Source organism: Durio zibethinus, chromosome 8 (genome assembly GCF_047325235.1).
Source record: "Durio zibethinus cultivar Kanyao isolate XHJ-2024 chromosome 8, ASM4732523v1, whole genome shotgun sequence".
Classification (NCBI taxonomy): Eukaryota; Viridiplantae; Streptophyta; class Magnoliopsida; order Malvales; family Malvaceae; genus Durio; species Durio zibethinus.
In genome coordinates, this window is record NC_143169.1 from 24,108,675 (window position 1) to 24,130,028 (window position 21,354).

At 35.5% G+C, this 21,354-nt stretch overlaps 3 protein-coding genes and 1 pseudogene across 11 annotated transcripts; 3 read left to right on the top strand and 1 right to left on the bottom strand.

Moving 5' to 3' along the window:
• The first annotated feature begins 132 nt into the window (after positions 1-132).
• Positions 133-1,452, top strand: LOC111278459 (putative purine permease 10 pseudogene; annotated as a pseudogene).
• A 1,295-nt stretch (positions 1,453-2,747) lies between these two features.
• Positions 2,748-4,567, top strand: LOC111278699 (putative purine permease 10). 2 transcript variants are annotated; one of them, XM_022865325.2, is made up of 2 exons: positions 2,748-2,930; positions 3,242-4,567. In XM_022865325.2, the coding sequence occupies exons 1-2, from the start codon at positions 2,927-2,929 to the stop codon at positions 4,354-4,356; spliced, it is 1,119 nt and encodes a 372-aa protein (XP_022721060.1). In that variant the 5' UTR covers positions 2,748-2,926; the 3' UTR covers positions 4,357-4,567. The 2 variants fall into 2 exon arrangements, with proteins under 2 accessions (XP_022721060.1, XP_089620984.1); XM_089764858.1 differs by having other exon boundaries at positions 2,792-2,930; positions 3,251-4,567.
• Positions 4,568-7,926: 3,359 nt separating this feature from the next.
• LOC111278106 (uncharacterized) lies at positions 7,927-14,687 on the bottom strand. Of its 3 annotated transcripts, XM_022864580.2 has the most exons (10): positions 14,383-14,687; positions 13,836-13,879; positions 13,400-13,517; positions 13,151-13,277; positions 11,940-12,592; positions 11,019-11,295; positions 10,662-10,941; positions 10,227-10,391; positions 8,759-9,217; positions 7,927-8,499 (listed from the first exon to the last, which is right to left on the bottom strand). In XM_022864580.2, exons 1-10 carry the CDS (start codon positions 14,576-14,578, stop codon positions 8,212-8,214), a joined length of 2,607 nt encoding a protein of 868 aa, XP_022720315.2. In that variant the 5' UTR covers positions 14,579-14,687; the 3' UTR covers positions 7,927-8,211. The 3 variants fall into 3 exon arrangements, with proteins under 3 accessions (XP_022720315.2, XP_022720316.2, XP_089620983.1); XM_022864581.2 differs by lacking the exon at positions 13,836-13,879; XM_089764857.1 differs by lacking the exon at positions 13,151-13,277.
• Positions 14,688-16,678: 1,991 nt separating this feature from the next.
• On the top strand, positions 16,679-21,308 carry LOC111278107 (carboxyl-terminal-processing peptidase 1, chloroplastic-like). Of its 6 annotated transcripts, none has more exons than XR_016344114.1 (13): positions 16,679-17,101; positions 17,173-17,292; positions 17,473-17,610; positions 18,042-18,146; positions 18,244-18,412; positions 18,974-19,050; positions 19,145-19,189; positions 19,401-19,484; positions 19,589-19,913; positions 19,999-20,061; positions 20,353-20,482; positions 20,775-20,836; positions 20,952-21,308. XR_016344114.1 is itself a non-coding variant. In XM_022864583.2 (13 exons), the coding sequence occupies exons 1-12, from the start codon at positions 16,691-16,693 to the stop codon at positions 20,828-20,830; spliced, it is 1,437 nt and encodes a 478-aa protein (XP_022720318.2). In that variant the 5' UTR covers positions 16,679-16,690; the 3' UTR covers positions 20,831-20,836; positions 20,952-21,308. The 6 variants fall into 6 exon arrangements, 2 of the variants coding, with proteins under 2 accessions (XP_022720318.2, XP_022720320.2); XM_022864583.2 differs by having other exon boundaries at positions 19,875-19,913; XR_002688740.2 differs by lacking the exons at positions 20,775-20,836; positions 20,952-21,308 and having other exon boundaries at positions 19,589-19,757; positions 19,875-19,913; positions 20,353-20,383.
• The last annotated feature ends 46 nt before the right edge of the window (positions 21,309-21,354 follow it).

The window sequence follows — 21,354 nt, forward strand, 5'->3', positions numbered from 1 at the left end:
CAGTTTCCTAACGGTAAGAGTAGGTCAGAGCGAGATTTTATGCATTATTTATTATGCAAGGAGACCAACGAGCCAGCAACTGAGGTGACTATCATCATCACCACCCTGGAATTGATCTCTAAATAAGTGGCAAAACGCATTTGCTTTCATTCGGGTTACAGTTCTTTTCTCTCATCTATTTTCTCTCCTTGGCTTGATCTTTTTGGCACTCCTTTTTAGCCAGGACTGAAGCTGTGAGCTAAAGAAGAGATTTTCGACCTCATCAGAGCAACATGATCAGGTGGCTCCGGATAGCCCTCTACACAATCTTTGTCCTCAGTGGCCAAACAGCAGCTGCACTGCTTACAAGACTTTACTTTGAGAAAGGTGGAAGTAGCAAATGGGTTGGAACACTTGTTCAAGTTGTGGGTTTCCCTGTTATCCTTCCCTGTTACTTCATTTCACGACGCAAATTAGTTACCATTCCGAACAGTATTAGTACTGCTGCTGTCAAAACAAAACCATCATCACTCCTTTTGCTCGTTTGCGTCTATGTGTACCTTGGACTACTTGCGGCTGGAAATTCGTATTTGTATTCAGTTGGCTTTGAGTACCTCCCCGTATCTACGGTAGCAGTGATTTCGGCATCCCAGTTGGCCTTTAACGCTTTCTTCTCTTATTTCCTCAATTCACAGAAGTTCACCCCTTTCATCATCAATTCTCTGGTTCTCCTCACCATTTCCTCCGTTCTCCTGGTAGCAAATAATAGCTCTGAAAGGCCTCCTGGAGTCTCTAATGGAAACTATGTACTTGGGTTCATATGCACCATTCTTGGAACTGCTACATATGGCTTGTCGCTTGCTTCCCAACAGCTGACCCTTCGGAAGGTTCTAAAGCAGCAGTCATTTAAAGTTGTCATGGATCTTATAATCTACCAATTCCTTGTTGCATCCATTGTTACATCTATAGGATTCTTCGCATCGGGAGATTGGAAACTTTCAAAGAAAGAAATGGATAGATATACACCGGGGAAGATTTCCTATGTCATGACCCTGCTTTGGACTGCTGTTGCTTGCCAGATTTCCGTTTTTGGAAGTGTGGCATTGATCTTTGAGTTTTCTGCTCTCTTTTCAAATGTCATAGGTGCATTGGGATTGCCAATTACTCCAGTAGCTGCCATTTTCGTTTTCCATGATAAAATGAGCAGCGTAAAGTGCATATCCATGGTGTTGGCTATTTGGGGCTTCCTTTCCTATACCTATCAGCATTACCTCGACGACCGTAAGTTGAATGTTGAAACTGAAAAAACGAGCGAAGTTTCTGAGCCTTGACGCTCACTCCGGCCAGTGTCCATATAATCTTCTTCTTCTTTATCAAGGCTTTATCATATTTTGCTTTGATATTATGATTGAAGAAGCCTTCATGGTTTCAGTATTCTCCATTGAGAATTGGTTTAATAAAAGTGATTTTCGTGGCTGGTATGAATTTGCTACATGGGGCTTTTGGCTTTCCTTTTCATATGTTTTCTAGTACCATCTGGACGTAAAAAGAGTGACAAACAATTAGGAAAGGTAGTTAAGTATCGACAAAATCTTTGAACAAATTAGTGGAGATCTCATCCCACACCAATGAATCAACTAATTAAATCATATTTCGTACACAACAAAACAAAAGTGCAAAACAGTATTTTTCTATATTAATTAAAATAATGCAATTTCTTCATACAATATAAAGAAAGGTGATGTATATGCATTCCTCAGTTAAAAATTTAACACATATCTTATTAGGATATATTTTAAAAAATTAACAAATTAAGATAATAAAAAAAATACATGATAGTACTTTAATTTCATTTGTGAAAATTTAACATTTATAATACAAATTTATTTTTAAAATAAAATTAATTTTGAGTTAATGCAAAATTTTGCTTCAAGATATTCACTAAATTGAAGCAAATTGAAGATAGATATAGAGCACGAGATACATGCTAGATTTAAAATGACTTCGGCTTATGATAGTTTAATAGAAAAAAAAAAAAGGTTCAAACTCCAAATATATAAGGACAAAATTGCAACATCTTGAATTGATTGTTTTGGCATTGAACACTTGCAAATATTAACAATGGTGGATTAAAAAAAATCATTTAAAACTTTGTCAATGAAAATTTTTAATTTTACAAACGAAATTAATAAAATATCACATACTATATTTTTGTGCGATATGTGTCAGAATTAAAAAATTTTATTCTCCATGTATTTGATTTGATAATTTCTTTGAAAATGCCTTCAAAATCATTGTAGCTGCATTAGGAGTTTATATTCTCACGGGCTGGATGCCAGCAGATTAGACAGATCCTTTTCAAGATTTATGATCTGTTCTGGGCTTCAGCCTGTAAAGGGTTGTACAAAATTTAACTTGGGTTTCATTTTTATTTTCTATTTAGAGGATTTTTCAATGAAGTAAAAAGTTACATTTTCAACCTTATAAATAGAAAAAAATGAAAGTTTTTTTTTTTGGCCAAACAAATGAAAGTTGAATCATGCGAATTCTGACTACGAATAAAATAAAGCAAGAATTGATTGTTCAAACTTGCTTTGAAATTCTCAGTCAAGTGTTTGCAACCATGCATAAGGAAATGGGACGGCCAGAAAGTTACGTTTTCCTGAAACCAATTATTCTCAAAGCACAAAACAAGGCCACTAACAGGAAATGGGATTTAAAGCGACAGTTTCCGTTATAAGAGAAACTGCATGTATTATTTGTTATGCAATGAGAACCAGGTACCATCACCAGCCTGGTTTTGAGCTATAAATAAGTGGCAACACGCATTTGATTTGAGTTGGATCACAGTCCCTTACTCTCATCTCTTTTCTCTCCTTGGCTTGATCTGATATATCTGACATTCCTTTTAGTTATCGTTGAAGCTCAACAATTACAACTCCACATCATGGGTAAGTGCATAAACACTTTCTACATACATTGAAACATTATCTGAGAAGTTTACTCAAAGAGTTCTATTCAAAACCAGCTCGTTATACTTACAGATGGAGATCTTAATAGTAACATCATCTCGACCCAATATATTGTTAGATGATATTGCTGCTTGATCTGCCCCAGGAATTGTTAAACCCAAACTCTCTTCGATCTCCAACCAACCTAACATCCAGAAATAAGAGTTTTACATACCAAAAATGACATCTTATTATGTTCAAATTAATGTTATCTGTTAAAAGTAGAACTAAATAGTTTACTGCCATTTTAGACATTCCAGAAACTAAAGGAGCAAATTCAAGTACCGGACCTGTCAGCGAAAGAAGAGATTTTCGACCTCAGAGCAACATGATCAGGTGGCTCCGGATAGCCCTCTACGCAATCTTTGTCGTCTGTGGCCAAACATCTGCTTCACTGCTTACAAGACTTTATTTTGAGAAAGGTGGAAGTAGCAAATGGGTTGGATCACTTGTACAAGTTGTTGGTTTCCCTGTTATCCTTCCTTATTACTTCATTTCACAACGTAATTTAGTTACCACACCCAACAGTACCAGTACTGCTGCTGTCAAAACAAAACTATCATCGCTCCTTTTGCTCATTTGCGTCTATGTATACCTTGGACTACTTGCGGCTGGAAATTCGTATTTGTATTCAGTTGGCTTTGAGTACCTCCCTGTATCTATGGTGGTACTGATATCAGCATCCCAATTGACCTTTAACGCTTTCTTCTCTTATTTCCTCAATTCACAGAAGTTCACTCCGTTCATCATCAATTCTCTTATTCTTCTAACAATTTCCTCCGTTCTCCTGGTAGCAAATGATAGCTCTGAAAGACCTCATGGAGTCTCTAATGAAAAATATGTAACTGGGTTCATATGCATCATTTTTGGAACTGCAGCGTACGGCTTGTCGCTTGCTTCCCAACAGCTGACCTTTCAGAGGGTTCTAAAACGGCAGTCATTTAAAGTTGTCATGGAGCTTATAATTTACCAATTCCTTGTTGCATCCATTGCTACATCGATAGGATTCTTCGCATCCGGAGATTGGAAACTTTTAAAGAGCGAAATGGATGGATATGCACCTGGGAAGATTTCCTATGTCATGAACCTGCTTTGGACTGCTGTTGCTTGGCAGGTTTCCGTTTTTGGTAGTGTAGCATTAATCTTTGAGTTGTCTGCTCTCTTTTCAAATGTCATAGGTGCATTGGGATTGCCAATTACTCCAATAGCTGCCATTTTCGTTTTCCATGAGAAAATGAGTGGTATAAAGGGAATATCTATGGTGTTGGCTATTTGGGGCTTCGTTTCCTATGCCTATCAGCACTACCTCGACGATCGTAAGTTGAATGCTGAAACTAAAAAAGCGAGTGAATTTTCTGAGGCTTGACGCTCGATCAGGCTAGCTTCATCAGTATATCAAGGGGAAAGGCCAGTGTCCGTTTATATATCATCTTCGTTCTGCTTTGTGAAATCGTTTGAAGTAATAATTTTTATAGCATATTATCTTACCATATTTTGCTTTGTTATCGTGAATTGGTGATTGAGAATCCTTCATGGGTTTTCAAGCAATAAAGGAAGCTTTAATTATTTTCAGATTACTAATTATTCTTCATTGGGAAATGGCATAAAATGATTGCGGTGGTACGAATAATTCGCTATAACCAAACGTAAAAACGGCGATGTTGGGCAATAAGATTAACCAACCAAATCTTTCAAGTGGTGATGTTATTCTCCACCAATCATTCAACTAACTAAACCATAAATTTGGTATACGACAAAACAAAAGTACAAAACAGCATATTTTACATAAATTAAAGTAATGCAATTTTAATATAAAGACAGAGAGAGAGAGAGAGAGAGGGAGGGGGGAAGTGGCCGGGAGTTTTTTGATACGGTTGGACTTCTCCTTGGGTTTTTTTTTTTTTTTTCATATAAAACAGTGTTTTGATGCAGGGCCACAGAAATAGTTAATTTCTACAATCACCATAAACCTTTCAGTCTTGTGTGTGTGATATCATCATGCCTAATTTTGACCTCCTTGTTTTCCTGTTCAAGAGGCACTAGAGAACTTAGATCTTGTTTTGTTATGCCTTGATGAGATTGTTTATGGCGGGTTTGATTTGATCATTCATATTGTACTAGTGAATTTGAGGTTGAATTAATTTAGCTTCACTGAATCTCTCAGTGGACATGTTTCTTTGCTTGTAGTATGATCATTTAAAGTGTCTCTAGTATTTATCTGGGGTTTGATCGGCACAAAAAGTAATATCTTGCATGATTCAAAGTTTAAAATGCAACAGACAAGTTACAGGTCAATGAAAGCTTGTCATTGCAACGGGAAAATTTTATTGTTGGCATGACATACTCAGATATTTCATTAAACCAAGACAGTTCTTCGCTGGAAACGTTCCTTAATTCTTCTTTTTTTTCCCCCTTCAAATTCCATCGAAGATAGAGATGGTTGACTGGTTATCATCACCGGCCTGGTTTGATCTAGAAATAAGTGGCAAAACGCATTTGCTTTGCACTGGGTTACAGTCACTTCTCTCATCTCTTATTCTACTTGGCTTGTTCTTATCCCGTGAGCCTTTTTAGTCATGGCTAGCTGAAGCTCAGCAAGTACAACCCCACGTCATGGGTAAGTGCTCACCTTCGTCTACATGCTTTGAAACATCATCTAAGAAGCATGAAAACAATGTTCTTTTTTTTTTTTATCAAAACTAGATCAGATGGAGATCTTAATATTAACACCATCTCCACACAATATAGTTGTTAAATGACATTGCTGCTTGATCTGTAACCGACAAAAAAAAAAAAAGAATTTTAAATGCCTAAAATGGCATCTTATTCTGTACAATGTATCCGTCTGTTAAAACTAGAACATAATAGTTTACTACCCTTTTAGACATGCCAGAAGATGACGCAGAAAATTCAAGTACCTGTGTCTCGACCTCAGAACTACATGATCAGGCGGCTCTGTATAGCCCTCTACACGATCTTTCCGATATGCGGCAAACCACAGCTACACTGTTTACGAGATTTTACTATGAGAAAAGTGGATGGAACAAATCAATGAAGATATTATCCTAAACCAATCAGTCAACTAATTATTAAATCATATTTGGTACAAAAGCACTAAACAGCATCATTATAGTGGTTTTATCTTCCGTATTTGTTAAATATAAATTTTTTTTATAATTTTATATTTAAATTAAATTTCTATATCAAAATTCATGTAACACACAAATTTCATTCCTCTTGAAAAGGCCATCACCAATTATGCATCCTTGAGTTTCACGATTATTCTTGGAGAATATAATCTATAAATGCATAGCAAGCAATGGCTAATTTGGGATGGGTGAAGCAATTTCGTCCTCCCCTTTTGGGTAGACAAAATATTAGTATGTAGTATTATTTAAAGACGACTTTAAGAAACTTTCCACTTGTGGACTGCAATGAAGAAGAATAATTAAGAGAATCTATCAAACATTCTCTGTCGGATTATATGCTTTGATCAGACACTGTAACAACTGTCGCTACTACATTATCATCAATGTAAGAATCATAAAATAATATCAAATGCAACTTGAAAGAAAAAATATTCGGAACAGTGGGCTAATTGATTGTATAAAGACCCATCAAGTAGTTTTAGGGTAAGGCCACCCTCTATATGAATATATTTTTACAAATTGATGGTTAGCTTAAAAAATCTATTCATTTTCAAAATTTTCAATCATACTATCTTTTTCATTGAGAATAGTATTTTTTTTTTTAATATACAGTAATGATTCAAATTTTATTATTATCAAATAAATAGTTAGGTATTGTCAATTTACTTAAAATTTTGCATGCATTATTTACTGGAATAAAACATAAAATTAAAAAAATTAAATTAACAAAACATAAATCATATAAAAATATATAAAAGGTATAAAACTAAATTAGTTTTACCATGCAAATGAATCATTTTTTGCTTTATATATAATAAGATGGAAGTATATTATTTAAAATTATTATCGTGTAATTAATCAATTATAATTTAATATTATGTAAAATTTATAAAAAAAAAAAATTTATGTAGAGTATATTTTTAAGTGATAAATCCATTTATAATTTTTTATTGTGTTTAATTAATTGTAGGATTATAGTAAAGAGAATGGTAGATTAAATGCTTCTATAATCAGACATCGCTCGCATAGGCAGCCCTCTTATCCTCTCTCTGGGAAGGATAAGGAATCCTGGCTTCCAGCCTTTAAATACGAGTAATTACTTGTCTGCCTATTTTTATCTTGAAGAGAATTTAAAAAAAGAAAAGAAACATCCCGATGAGAATCCTGCAAAACTTATCTCATGAGAAAATATTTTAGCAAGTGTATTCCTTGGGCATGCGTGAGGTTAAGAGATTGGTGTTGCCCTTTTTTTTTTAATAGTACCAGTGCGCATAGATTTTACTCTCACAAAAATTGAACTCTAATTGACTTTGATTGACAAAGAAAAATCAAAAGAAAACTTCTTGCCTTAACAACGCGACTAACTTTTTTGAGTACTCTCATATGGCATTGGTTTTGTTATCACTCCAATGGAGCAATTCCAGCTTTTAAACGATCAAATTCAGGATTTAGATTCGGAAGGGAAAACCTATTTCTGGCCCTGCTCGACCCACTGTAATTACTCTGACCTTAAATCTTTCAATCTTTCATAATGGATTTCAAATAGTAAGTTATTTGCCCTAACTTTCAATGCCCACCTATTAAAGAGAGGAAAGATATAAAAGCAAGAATCCATTGGGCTTTCTTTACTTCTTCTTTTTTCCCTCTTAGAAACGATCCAAATTCATAGGTAGAAAATGGTCTATTTGTGGAATGTAGAAATAACAGACTAAAATGTCAATGTAAATGATGGCAATAGCTCTGGCTAAAGAGTATATTTCAACTCAACGAGACATTAGACACGAAAATGAGAGATCAAATTAAAAGGGCAAATTTTCACTATAAGAGGGGGATAACAGGAAAAGAATGGAGAAGTGAAGGGCAAAGTCCACTATTCCAAATTAGCACACTGCGTACCTAAACATAACCAGGCAAGAAATAACCGGAATACAACCTCGTGGTACAGGACAGTAGCCAGTCAAGGTCTCTTCAGACCCATCAACGATGTATGTAATTATTCAATCCCAAGAATGCCTTTGATTGGCTACTTTCAATCTCACTAAAAGACCCTGAAAAACCATGAGGTGACAATATTAGTAATTGTTTTGCCAGAACTGTTGCGTCTGCTTTGACGGCTGACCTTGAGACCCACTCAGGGGTCCATCCCTAGGGTTTTGCGGCTGATGGTCCAGCGATACTCCTGTTTGTGAATGGTAGAAATTTGGGTATCCAAGAGCCCCAAAATGCTGCGAGGGCTGTTGCCCTTGTCGAAATCCAGCAGCCTGCTGGTGCTGCCCCTGGAAGCTGTAATATGTGCTTGCAGGAACAGCAGACATTGTTCGTGAGCCAGGGCCGTGAATCCACATGGCTGAATTCTCATTCTGGCCACAAAAAGAAAGAAAAGAAATGGCCCGCTTCATATTCAAAGCAGCAGAAAAGAATAATAAATAAATTCATAAATACTGAAGCACATAAAATCATGGACCCTTGGGAGTAAAGGGAAGAAAAGGACAGACTTTTCATCATTAATTCAAGTACCATCGCATAAGAATGAATGCAATTACTCATACACTATCATTTAGTAATGAATGCAAGCTGTTCATTCAAATGAGATCTCTCAATGCTTGATATAGCAATTACCTGTTGAAGAGACATCAAATGATTGTTGTCCTTGTATGGAGAACTCAGAACATCATCGTAGCCAATGGTTGTACCTGTAGGTGCAGCAGGTGGATTCAGAGGAAGTCCTCCAGGAATGCTTGTAGAACTCCCAAACCCATAGCCAGATGCGATTGCAGCAGTTTGAGGCAAGCTACTAACAGAAAGGCTATTTTTGCTTTGGGGGAGCACTGCTGCCAGGGACTGAGGGTAGTTACTATTACCCGCAAATGCTTGCTGGAAAGCTGATGGAATATACGTGTAACTCTGAGGTAAAAAAGGATAACTCATCATGTTGGGAAAATGTCCCAATGGAAGCGTAGGTTGCGAAAAAGGGTGCATGGCTAGATGATGCGGAAGAGCAGGTCCAGTGGCAATGCTGGCACCAGGCAGGGTCTGTGGAGTAGGCTGTGGTGCAGAAATGCTAGCATTTCTCAGAGCCTGCAAATGTACAAGAAGTTATCAGGAAAGGACCAATTAAATCTTACCATTTACAGAATTTTTTTAGTTAGGTTTCCAAAGTTGCCTTCAGCCTTTTCTTTTCCCCTTTCACCACCCCCACCCCAACTTTCTTTTTGTTTTGGTTGTTGGGTGTTTTTGCTCCTTTTTCTGATACTGACACATAACAAAAACATGTGACAATAGTAAATGTTCATATTGTAGAACTAGATGAATAAATAAGGACAACAAAAGTGATGACCAAGAAATAGTCAAAGGTCTTTGTCCAAATTTTGGGAAGGACAATGCATAAGAAACTAGAGGTTGAGGATGATTCCATGTCACCATAGAGCATGTGCTTTTACAACCAAAACTCTATCTAGTCAAATATATAAGCAAGGCAGAGAATATGAATGACACTATAACCAGGTGAAGTTTCAGTCAAAATGATACTAAATATAGCTCAATATTAGAGGATATGAAATTTCATCTTAGTCAGTAAAATCTTGAAATAACACTACTATAAGTTATTCAGCCCAAGTTATTCCCAGAAACAGAGTGAGTCATTTGGAAAGAGTAGGTTTCCCAATATTGATTTTCTCTCAAAGAAGTTGGAGAGATCAACTCAGGCACCAATTCACCAAAATGCCGAATAAAATAACAAAAAGTTAACTTTATATTGTGTGTATAGGACATTTATTTTATATTTATATCTTCATCCCCAACTCCTAGCTGTCTATTATTTCCCTCTCTTTAAGCAAACCAAAATCAAATGTGAACATTAACTTCTCCCAACTTTCCTCCCTCTTTTTTCCCCTCAATTTAACTCATCATTATACACTCATGCACCGTGCAGAGGCCATTCTATAGCAGTTCTTTTAGAGGAAACAGTGAAAAGGAATATTAATTATTTTCCTTTTTGGTTACTTGAATAAAAAATGATCATCATTCAATTATAAATGCAAAAAGTGTAACAAATATAAAGAAATTGATAAGATAGAGCAAAGGGCACCTCTGGCATGGAAATGGTTGGAACACTAATGGAAGAGGCTGCGTGGCTGTATTTTGTTGGCATTGACTGAGTCATAGGGAAGGGTGAGTATGGAAGATCAGGCTCCCTTGCAGTCTGAACAGTTGATGTCAGCAAAGTGCTTGGTAATGAATTTGTATATGCTTGCTGTAATGAAAACCATTATAGTGAGAAGAGACATTCAAGAAAACTAACACTGTATTTCAAAGAAAATAGTATGTCAATCAATAATTTCATGCAGTAAAATAGGGTTTTTCTTGAAAATGAAACCTAGATCAACAAGATGCAACTATCGACCAGACATTTCTATATAAAAGAAATTTTCTAATCCAACTCTAAAACAAATCATTGAATCATTAGTTTGGAAAAATAAAGTTTATGCATTCAAAATAAAATAGTATATTTGAGCCACATTACCATTACACTTGAGAAAGGAGTGAGATTTTGCATTTGAGAGTTTGTCTGCGGATGAGTGAATGAAGGATTTAACTGTTGAGAATTTTCATAGCTATAACCAGACGCAGATGAAGGAAATGTATATTGGTTCTCTTGTGCAACTTCAGAAGCATCCTGTTTCAAAACTTCTGGTCGAGAATCTTCAGGAGCCTCATAATTCCCAGAGCTGACATTACTTCTATTTATTATATTTCCCTCTGAGTTATTTATGAGATGTTCGTCCCCATAATACTCTGTATTTCTGCAAACAAAAAGTTTTACCACAATTGTAAGGAAAAGATAAGTAAAGCAAGGCAAATTAAAATTTTAAGAGAATACCTATTGTCTGAGTGCCCAATAGATGAGGCATCTGCTGCTTCAGGAGCCTCGTCCAAATTATTCTTCAAGGGCCTTGATGCAAATGACCCAGAAAAGGCAGAACCAATGCCAGGTCCAAAACTTCCAAAACGCAAATGTGAACAGTCCAGGGTGTGGACTTGCAGGTGATTGGGAATTATTACAGAAGGATTATCCTCTTCAGGTTCTGGCTCCTGATCATCATTATGTAAATTAAGTTGCTGCAAATTCACAGCAACTGATGAAGAGCCATCATCAGCTGAAAAAAGTAAACAAGACAGAAAAAGCGTTTAAGTCCACAAGAAACTTCCTAGCAGATCCAATGAGTAAAGGATACATTAAATGATTAAAAACTAACTCCATATCAAGGTAAGAACTATATTGTAGAGATGGGAAAAACTAAGTCCATGTTGTTTAGCGAATTACAGCATAAAAGGTGCAGCCATAATTTTTTTTTTTAAAAAAAAGAAAAAACCTCGCCAAGGAAGGTGCAAGCATTCCATAAGCCTCCCATAGCCAAACCCCCCCCTCCAAATTGTTTTCCTCCCTTCCAAATTTATATTGTGCTCATGCTCACAAGCCCATCAGTAGAAAGAGAGGTGGAAATGTAGAATCATTAGAAGCTAGGAACATATGATATTTTCTTTTTTTGGGGGTGTGCGTGTGTGTGTGTGTTGGGGGGGGAGGGGGACGCAACATAGATTATTCAACAGCCCTAAAACATAAACATCCACATTGCAAGACAATCAGAAATGGGTTGTCAAAGAAAATTGCAAAATTGCAATCTGTGTATGCCTTAATCATTAATGCACCCTTCTTCATGAGTGATACATTCATTTAAAGCATTGCACTAACCTTCATCATTAATTGCAAAAAATTGAGTGATTTAAGCACTACACTAACCTTCATCGCACTCAAAAACATGCCCTTGAGGTGGATAGGAATTCATATCCTTATATAAGTTATTATCATAAAGAGATGAACCTCCAGAGTCATCCTCTTGTATATTTCTACTTGAAATAGAAGGAGACCTAACATGGTTACCATTGAGAGTTTCAACAGGACCATCATCCACTGCCTGAGCTTCCTCTAACTGTGATTTTATGTGTTGATTAGTTCTATCCAAAGGCAAGTTAGAAGCATTCGCATACTGTCCAGATTCTGCAGATGTCTCTAGGACAGAGGTTGCACTGGCAGCAGGTAGGTTCTCAATGGGGGGCCATTCATCACTTGGAGAAACATGCTGGTTTGTGTTGACATCAGGCTCATAAGTAACTTCTGACACCTTGGAAGCATAATCCTGTGGAGAATGTGAATTGGTATTTAATGTTGCCAAAGGAGGTATCACAAGATGGTGATTATTAGCTCTTTGATGAGATGGGCTTGGTATGACGGAAGCCTTGTTTTGTGGCCTGCCCATCTTCACAATATCAGCCATTGATACTTGACCTGGAACCCCCAACCAAGCAGAATTGTATCCAGAAGGCTGTGACGATGAAGAAATCCCATCACCTAATCCTACCGAGGACATTTTATGTTCTGTGACCGTGACTTCACTGCAAAACCAGCAAGATTCACATGAGGGAAATGTATTTTCATATCATTAATAGTGTACATATCACAATTACAATGTTTATGAAACAAACAAATAGAAATACCATCCCAAGATAGAGATGACGAAATAAACTCAGCCAGCTAAATAGTTCTAAAACTTCTTTCCCATGAAACACAATACATGTTTATTAAAAGAAAGAAGTTGTAAAAATGTTTGGATGCCTCTTGTCCAAACTCCATTTACCAAGGTTTGCTGAGCATTTGCAACTATAAGGGTCCATTCTTCCTTGCCAAACTATCCAATCTTTGATAATGTCAATTCAAGCACAAATCAATGAGGATTAATGGTGGAAGTAAATTAATTTCATTAAGAATGATATGGTATCAACAGATATCATTATTCTAATAGAATCCAATCACATGCAGGCAAATGCAAAAACAAATCTAGCAACACGACCCACTTCTGGTCATTATAGCTCAAAATTAATAGCCGCTTTTCAGCTCCTTAACTGGACTAGACAGAGAGGAACTATCACTTTTGAGATTCTAACAGGAATTACCCGTGGGATGGAGGTTGCCAGTTTGTGTTATTTCCTTGCATACCAGATACAGTAGAGGAAGAGCCTGCATAAGCATGAGTTCCATTTTCTCTCTTTTGTGCAGGTTTACCATGTGAAGTGCCGGACTCTAACCAGAAAATGAGTACTCAATGGATGAGAAATCATCTAAAAGAGTTCCAAAGCATTTTTTTAACTGAGTAAAAGCTGACTCTTTTCCAAAGTTAAATTAAAGCATGTTTATAGTTATACCATTAGAACTGTAATGGGATGAGCCACCACGCCCAATATATCGGTCTGAGCCACTCCGACCACCACGACTCCCAAAGTTATTGGCACCACGAGACCTGGAATCAACTGTATCCTTGCTCTGGAACAAAAAGAAAGAAACAAGTCAAAAGAGATAACAAAAAGAAAAATACCATCACAAATGATTAGAAAATATTTTAATAAGCTATCAAACAGAAAGCTCATCATCAGTGAAAAATGAATTGGACTAAACACTCATTTGTAATGCTCAAAGTAACTGACAATCTGACACGATTTATGACCAATACGACCTCAGTTATGCCCTTTATTACTTAAATGATGTAACAATAAGAGGAAAAGAAAGAGCTATGGTTATCAATATGCAAACCCAACATTCACAAAATGGCAACCATTTGGCCTAATTTCCACTAGCACGCACCTCTTTTTTCTTGTCTCGTTTGCTCCTCACCTCATGAAAAGGATCTACAAATTTCACAAACATCTTTTTAGAAACGAAACATAGTACCAATTCAAGTGCCGAAACTTCAGCTGCCCTAATGTTATGAAATTAAGCAAAATATATTTTCAGTACCAAAGGCATCATCTTCACCAAAAACACAAGTCTTTTCGCTTCTCCTTTTGAGTTTAACGTAGAAAACAATCAGAGCATGGAACATACACAAACTTATACCGACTTATGCAGCAAATGGTTAAATTTTACTACAACAATGTTATTGCTGATATACTAAAACTATAGCACTTCGAGTAAAGAAATATTTGTCGGAAATTGTTAAATTAAAACAGAAACCTATCCGATAATAAAAATTTTATCTTTACCTTACTAAAATAACCAAAACCCCGAAACCCAACAGTTACCCTTTTGCATTAAAACGCCTTGTTCTTAACCAAAAACCCAGCAAATAAACCCTTTAAAGTGGGGAAAAGAGGAGTGTTCAGAAATAAAATAGAAAGACAGGCCGGGAAACCTTGAGAAAGGAGGCGATTGACAGTCTCGTTAGGGTCCATGTTACACTCTTTAAGCATAGCATAGATCTCGGGCTCAGGGCAGTTCACAATCTCCTTCAAGCTCTGGACAATCTTCCGAGACCCGGTCGGAATCCCTGAAATTCCACTATTAACCTTCCCTATCCCATTATTCGCACCTCCTCCTTTCCCGCTCATCCTCTCTGCGACTTCGCTCTCTGTCAGATCTGAGAAGGACCGATGTCGTTTATTGTCTTCTTCCCTAGGCGTCTTTCGCTTCGCTCGGCGAAATTGAAAAGGCAGCGGCAAGTGGGAAAAGAAGAGTTACACCTTCAAACAAAGCTTTAAAAAGGGCGAACGAAAACCCTCTGGGGGCCTGTGGCCGCGTGTGTCTCAACATTTTTTTTTTTATTTGATAATATAAAATTCGACAAATGATAAAATACGAATGGAATATAAAAAAATATATATTACATTATTTAAAATTTTAATAATAATAATAAAATTAAAAATATATATTTTATATTTTTATATTAATATTAATATTAATTATAATATATAATATTTATATAAAATATAATATAAATATATAAATTTTAATATTTTATATAATATAAATTTACGAATCATCAAATTTATTATTTTTATTTATATTTATGTTTTTAATATTATACAAAATGAAATAAAATAGTTGGTACAACTTTAATAAAATTTTCAAAATAGTTAATTTAAGAAAATACAAGCACTATATCGTATTTATCTTGCAAAATAATGAGGGGTAAAATCAAACAGTAAGTGGTGCAAACGCGCTATTAAAGCGATTCCAGTATTACATCAGTTGGTAAGAAAATGATTGAAGGATTTGTGCTTATCCAATACATGAATATTAAATTAAAATATAAAAATTAATGGCCCATTGTACGTGTACGTGTCATCGCTTGGAATAACCCACGTAAATTAGGGAGTCTCAGTTGCTGAAGTGGATGTCCTAACTAGCTTATCCCTCTCTATCTGTTTGCTAGCCAAGTTCATGGGCTGGCCCAGTCATATCACTGTTGGGATTCTCCCGTTCCTTGCCCCAATTTTGTACTAACCCAAATCTCATGGATGATATTCTCTTCTCAGCCCGTTTCAGTTTTTTTTTTTTTTCATAAATACCTAAAATTACTATAAGATTAATTTTATTTGAAATTACAATTATAATCAAATATTTTATAAATAAATTTTAACAACATTTATATAAAAAACATTTAATTGATAATTAAAAGGCTTTATTCTTTTATAATAAAAAATAATAATTCATTCAAAATAAATAAAGATTAAGTAAAGATGGTAACGAATTAAATTCGGATATATTTTTATTTGTTTCGAATTTAATTTAATTTTATAAATTTAATATCTAAACTTAATATAAAATTTTAATTTTATATTTGAACTCTATCAAAATTATATATATTTAAACTGGCAATCAACCTTATTCAATTTGATTTCATATTTTTATTTAATATTATTTTTAATGTAAAATTTATTTTTTAAAAATAAATATCAAATTAAATATATAAAAAATTAAATTTAAATAAATAAATAAAATAATATATATATATACCGAATTAGGTTGTAATGGATTTATATCAAATTCGATCCAATATATTTTTTAAAAAATATTTATTTTAATCTGATATGAACCTCGATTAAAAAAAAAATTTAATCTTATAAAGTCAAATTGAATCAAAGCCTGAATTGAATCATCAATTTTAGATTAACTCTCATCTCATTGTTGGCTAAACATTAACTTGATAATAATTTTAGCTTGGAGTTAAGTTAAAAATAGATTTGATGGTAATGGAAGAATTTTTTATTTTATAAGTAGAGGAAAATATTATACATGTGAATTATGGTTTGGCCCTTGTGAGCAGCGCTTTTATAATTATTTTGGAAAGAGATTGCAAATACCTCTGGATCATATTATAAAAAAATACCGTGCATGTCATATAGAGACAAATTATATATAGTAAATTACAGATTTTTGGCTAAATAATAAAACCAAACAAATTTATGAAAGAGGTCAAAATGGGATTGACACACGTGTAATAGTTAATCAGAGATTACGAGTAAGATTCGATTTCAACTGAAATGGATTTGTACGTTTAACACTCAATAATAGGAGATTACGGGTTCGATTTCAACTAAAATGGATTTTCAGTTTTTTTTTTTTTTTTCACCCGTTAAATTCGCACGAGCGTGCGTGCGTGTAGCTAACCGCCTATAAATAGTAACGGTAACCCCATCTGCTCAACCAAAAGAAAGAAGATGAGAATCTTACTCTGCAACTGCAACTCTCCACCTTCACTTACTCCACTCTCTCCAACGCCACCACAGAAGCCTCCACCATCGTTTCTCCCAATTGCCGCCGTTTGGGCCAAGAAAACCCTAATTACTGCTCTGACCGGAGCTCTCTCCTTAACTCTCCTAGTCTCTTCCCCGTCTCCTTCCCTTTCTCTAGATTCGCCGTCTTTTCAACCGCCTCGACCACCTCAATTTGAAAATTCGCGACCCGATCGTTGCACCAAAGAAGAAGAACAACAAGAACAAGAAGAAGATAAGGTCGAGCTTAAACCTGAATTCGTCACCAATGAAGAAATCGTACAAGAAGCTTGGCAGATCGTTAATGACAGCTTTCTTGACACCGGTCGCCATCGCTGGTCTCCTAAATCCTGGCAGGTAGCTTTTTACTTTCTATCTTTTTTTTTTTGGCTAGTTTTTGTTTTTTTTTAATGGTTTGCTCTTCGCAGCTAAAGAGAGAGGATATTTTGGGGACGTCAATTCAAACGAGGTCTAAGGCTCACAAGTTAATCAAACGAATGCTGGCGAGTTTAGGCGATCCTTACACGCGATTCCTCTCACCAGACGAGGTAATTTTTCACTGAATCAGATCTTGTCACCTCATAGTAATTCTTTATAATAGTTTTTATTATACGCTGGAACTTCAAAGTGCATCAAATATAAAGATTTGTGTTAATTTACTTACGGATTCTTCAGTTTCTTTGTTACATGGCAATTGGCATTTTGTCACTTTTTGTCACTATTGAAAGTTCTCGAAGATGGCGAGGTATGACATGACTGGTATTGGACTAAACATTAGGGAAGTTTCAGACGACATTGGAGGTGTAAAGCTGAAGGTACAAGGACTCATATTGGATGGCCCTGCTCATACTGCAGGAGTAAGACAGGTAGAGTAGACCTGTTATATGTCTATTGGTGCTAAGAGTTTGTTTTATTTTCTCGTTATTTATCTTCCAAAAAAAATGGTTTCTGATATGTTGCTTACCTAGATTTGAGGTTCATCAGAGCATTGTCTTCTATGACCATATATCTGCATGGCCAAGGCACAGTTATACGTGGCTAAATTGTTTTATTGAATCAAAATTGGAGGAATGGTATGCACTGAAAGAGTAAGTATCCAAGAAAAAGAGGGTGAGAAAGATTGCAGAAGGACAAGAATACTATGGAGAGTGGGAAGTAGAGGTCTTCCTTCCTCATTTATTTAATAGGATAAATAATGCTCTTGTATGCAGTGCAAATTGGAGGATTCTATATGCAAAGGTTGATTTGCTGTCTCTCTGTACATATGTTTCCTTATATTAGCAATTTCTTTTGATAGGGGGATGAAATTTTAGCTGTTAATGGGGAGGATGTCAGGGGGAAATCAGCCTTTGAAGTATCATCTTTGTTACAAGGTCCTAATGAAACCTTTGTAACCATTAAGGTTGTGCTCTAAATTAGCCCTCTGAATATAGCATTTCATTGTTAACCTACCTTTTCACATGTTCCTTTGTCACCCATTGATCCACTCTCAATTTTAGGTCAGGCATGGCAATTGTGGACCTACTGAATCTCTAGAAGTCAAAAGACAACTTGTTGCCCGAACACCTGTCTTCTATCGGTTGGAACAAGTTAGTGAAGGCCCCACTTCTGTTGGGTATATGAGGCTAAAAGAGTTCAATGCCTTGGCTAGAAAAGATTTGGTCATTGGTAAGTCTTTATTTATTTTAGTGGATTCACATGATTGTTATTTCTGATAAACATGTTGGTAATGTATAACTTAAAATTTTATTTTTATATCTTAAGTCTTCTTGAAAATTAGTGCAAGCTATGACTGTTCATTCACTCTCTCTCTCTCTGCCTCACACACACACACACACACACACATTCTGCTTCCAGAATACAGGCTAGATCAATGGCACAAAATTGATGGGTTATCTTTGTTATATATAGGAAATTGATTGATTTGAGCACAGCCAAGGGAATGCTCGCTGTTATGACATATTGACAATCAATGGGTGCTTCTTCTGTTTTTTAACAAATTTCTTGAGGCATAAGCTACCAAAGCATATAAAAATAGATTTCTTTCTATGTTCATATTTGTCTTATATTTGATAATTTAAGAGTTCTATTCCTCCTCTTATTGATGTCTTTTTGGCTTAGCTTGAAACTATGATGCTAGTGCTAGTGCAACTAACTATGTTCATGGTTGGTTTCTCCTACTCTTATTTACATACTCTGTTAGATTAATTGAAACAATCTTTACTGCAGCAATGAAGCAACTTCAAGATATGGGTGCTTCATATTTTATTCTGGATCTTAGAGACAATCTTGGAGGACTAGTACAGGTTTGTTTGCTTTTGCCTTCCCAGTTAGTTTTTACCTTTTTGTCTGACATCTAGGTTTGGTGATAATCATCTCTGTGTTTTTTGCTCATTTCAGGCTGGAATTGAAATTGCCAAGCTCTTTCTGAATGAAGGGGAGACAGTATGTCATTTCATTACAGATTTAAACTTTCAAGAAGGACATTTGGTCGTTCTTATGAGATTTTTAGCTATTTTCTTCATCCCTCTCTGTTGTCCTTGTGAAAGTAGCCTGCTTATGATGCTATTACTAAAAGAAAATTTTTCTTGATGCATATGTTTGAGTACTAATTATGTGATCTTGGTGTTTTCTTTTGCTGATAACAAATGAGCAGATCATTTACACAGTTGGGAGAGATCCACAGTACCTGAAGAATGTTGTTGCTGATACTACCCCATTGGTTACAATGCCTGTAGTTGTATGCACTTTTGCATCATCTTGACATCGGTGCTTTAGTTTGTTTTTGTGAACATAGAAATGTATGTCTTTCACATTTGATTCTAGAGAAGTCTATTCTTTCAGTGGTCAGTGCCAATTTTGCTCAAGCAACTGTCCAGAAAAAAATGTCTAAGGAACTAAGAATCGGATGGGTGACAATCTTCTGGTAGATTTAAATTTCCGGGGTTTCTCTAAACAGGAAAAAAAAAGAAAAGAATGTCCAGGGACTTCGCTAAAACAAATAACCTTATAAGTATGACTTCACACATGGTGTTTTCTGCAACATAGACACAAGCCTGAAAAAATTGTTTCACTCTTTAATTTGTTGTTGGGATGGAAATTAGTTGGCTAATAATCAGCTTCTGTGCAGGTTTTGGTGAATAACAAAACTGCTAGTGCAAGTGAAATTGTGAGAAGACCTGTTGGCCCTTTATCTATGTTTGCTTTAGTCTTTTCACCATCGCATGTATTCTAAACTGTCATTGGCACTTCAGGTTGCTTCTGCACTTCATGATAACTGCAGAGCCATTCTTGTCGGGGAGAGGACTTTTGGCAAGGTTTGAAGTTTAGCTAATTTTCTGCAACTCAAGCTCTCCCTCCGTAGTTCTCATTTTTTTCTTTATCTTTTGTCTATTGAACTAACGGTAATAGATATCTGCATTGATTATATATATTTTATCAAAAGATGTCTTCTATAATCTGATATTACACCCTTTTTGCCTGTTATCATTTTTTTCTTTATCTTTTGTCTATTGAACTAACGGTAATAGATATCTGCATTGATTATATATATTTTATCAAAAGATGTCTTCTATAATCTGATATTACACCCTTTTTGCCTGTTACAGGGTCTGATTCAATCTGTCTTTGAACTTCGTGATGGATCTGGGGTGGTTGTCACTGTAGGAAAGTATGTGACACCAAATCACTTGGACATAAATGGCAATGGAATAGAACCTGATTATAGAAACTTCCCAGGTAATAACTTCTTTTACCATTCGAGTGGAGGGGAATTTCACAAATTACAGAAAAAAGCTGTCATGAAAGAAATCCAAAAACTGTGTTTCTTTTGTTGATTGTGTCGTAACTTTAAGATGGTATCTATGCCCCTAAGCTTCTTGATTTGATTCCTAAAGAAATCTACTTTACTGTTCCAAACTTGTAAAATATGGATTTCAAAACTCCAACTGCTACCTAAAGGCCACCTTAGATTTCCTACAATGAATTGAAGTGTGCACCATTTGATATCTGATTAACCCTCCATATGCAGCTTGGAGCGATGTCACGCAGCATCTGTTGCGATGCAATTCACTTCGACAAGGCTAGAAACAGGTTTTCATGGTCTTTTTGTTCTTTTTCAACTTTTTCCTTCCTGGTTATATATTATCAATATGGTGTACATACTCGGTATGGAAATCTGTAGTTTATATCCCGAAACTTTTTGCAGTTCAAGTGGAGGAACCATTTGATTTGCTTGCCAAATAGTTGCACTTGACGGAGCTGACATGCAATCGGTTGACTTAAGAGCATTTGCTTGCAAAAAGGCTTAGGCATATATCCGGCATATCAGAGTCGGTATAGATTTGCTGAATGTGATCCCACTTGGTATAACACCAGCCGAAGGACAATGTTAATGTACTGCCAGAAGAAGGTTATGCAATGGGGCAACTGTGGCAATTGCCCCAGCAGAAATCCTTAAAAAAATGCAGTACTATGTAATTATTTTTTTTAGAATATGTCCAAACCTATTAATAAATTTTATTGAAACCCAAAACCCATAAAAAATCTATTTGTTTGACAAAAAGTATACAATTTTTAAAATTTTACAAACACAGTTAATAAATGATATA

Coding starts and splice junctions, on each gene's coding strand:
- LOC111278106 (XM_022864580.2), bottom strand. CDS start 14,578: ATGAGCGGGAAAGGAGGAGGTGCGAATAATGGGATAGGGAAGGTTAAT. Junction 13,278..13,399: donor ATCCCATTACAGTTCTAATG/GTATAACTATAA, acceptor TTTTCTGGTTAG/AGTCCGGCACTTCACATGGT. Junction 10,942..11,018: donor ATTGGGCACTCAGACAATAG/GTATTCTCTTAA, acceptor TTTTGTTTGCAG/AAATACAGAGTATTATGGGG.
- LOC111278107 (XM_022864583.2), top strand. CDS start 16,691: ATGAGAATCTTACTCTGCAACTGCAACTCTCCACCTTCACTTACTCCA. Junction 17,293..17,472: donor GATTCCTCTCACCAGACGAG/GTAATTTTTCAC, acceptor CACTATTGAAAG/TTCTCGAAGATGGCGAGGTA. Junction 20,062..20,352: donor GGGAGAGGACTTTTGGCAAG/GTTTGAAGTTTA, acceptor TGCCTGTTACAG/GGTCTGATTCAATCTGTCTT.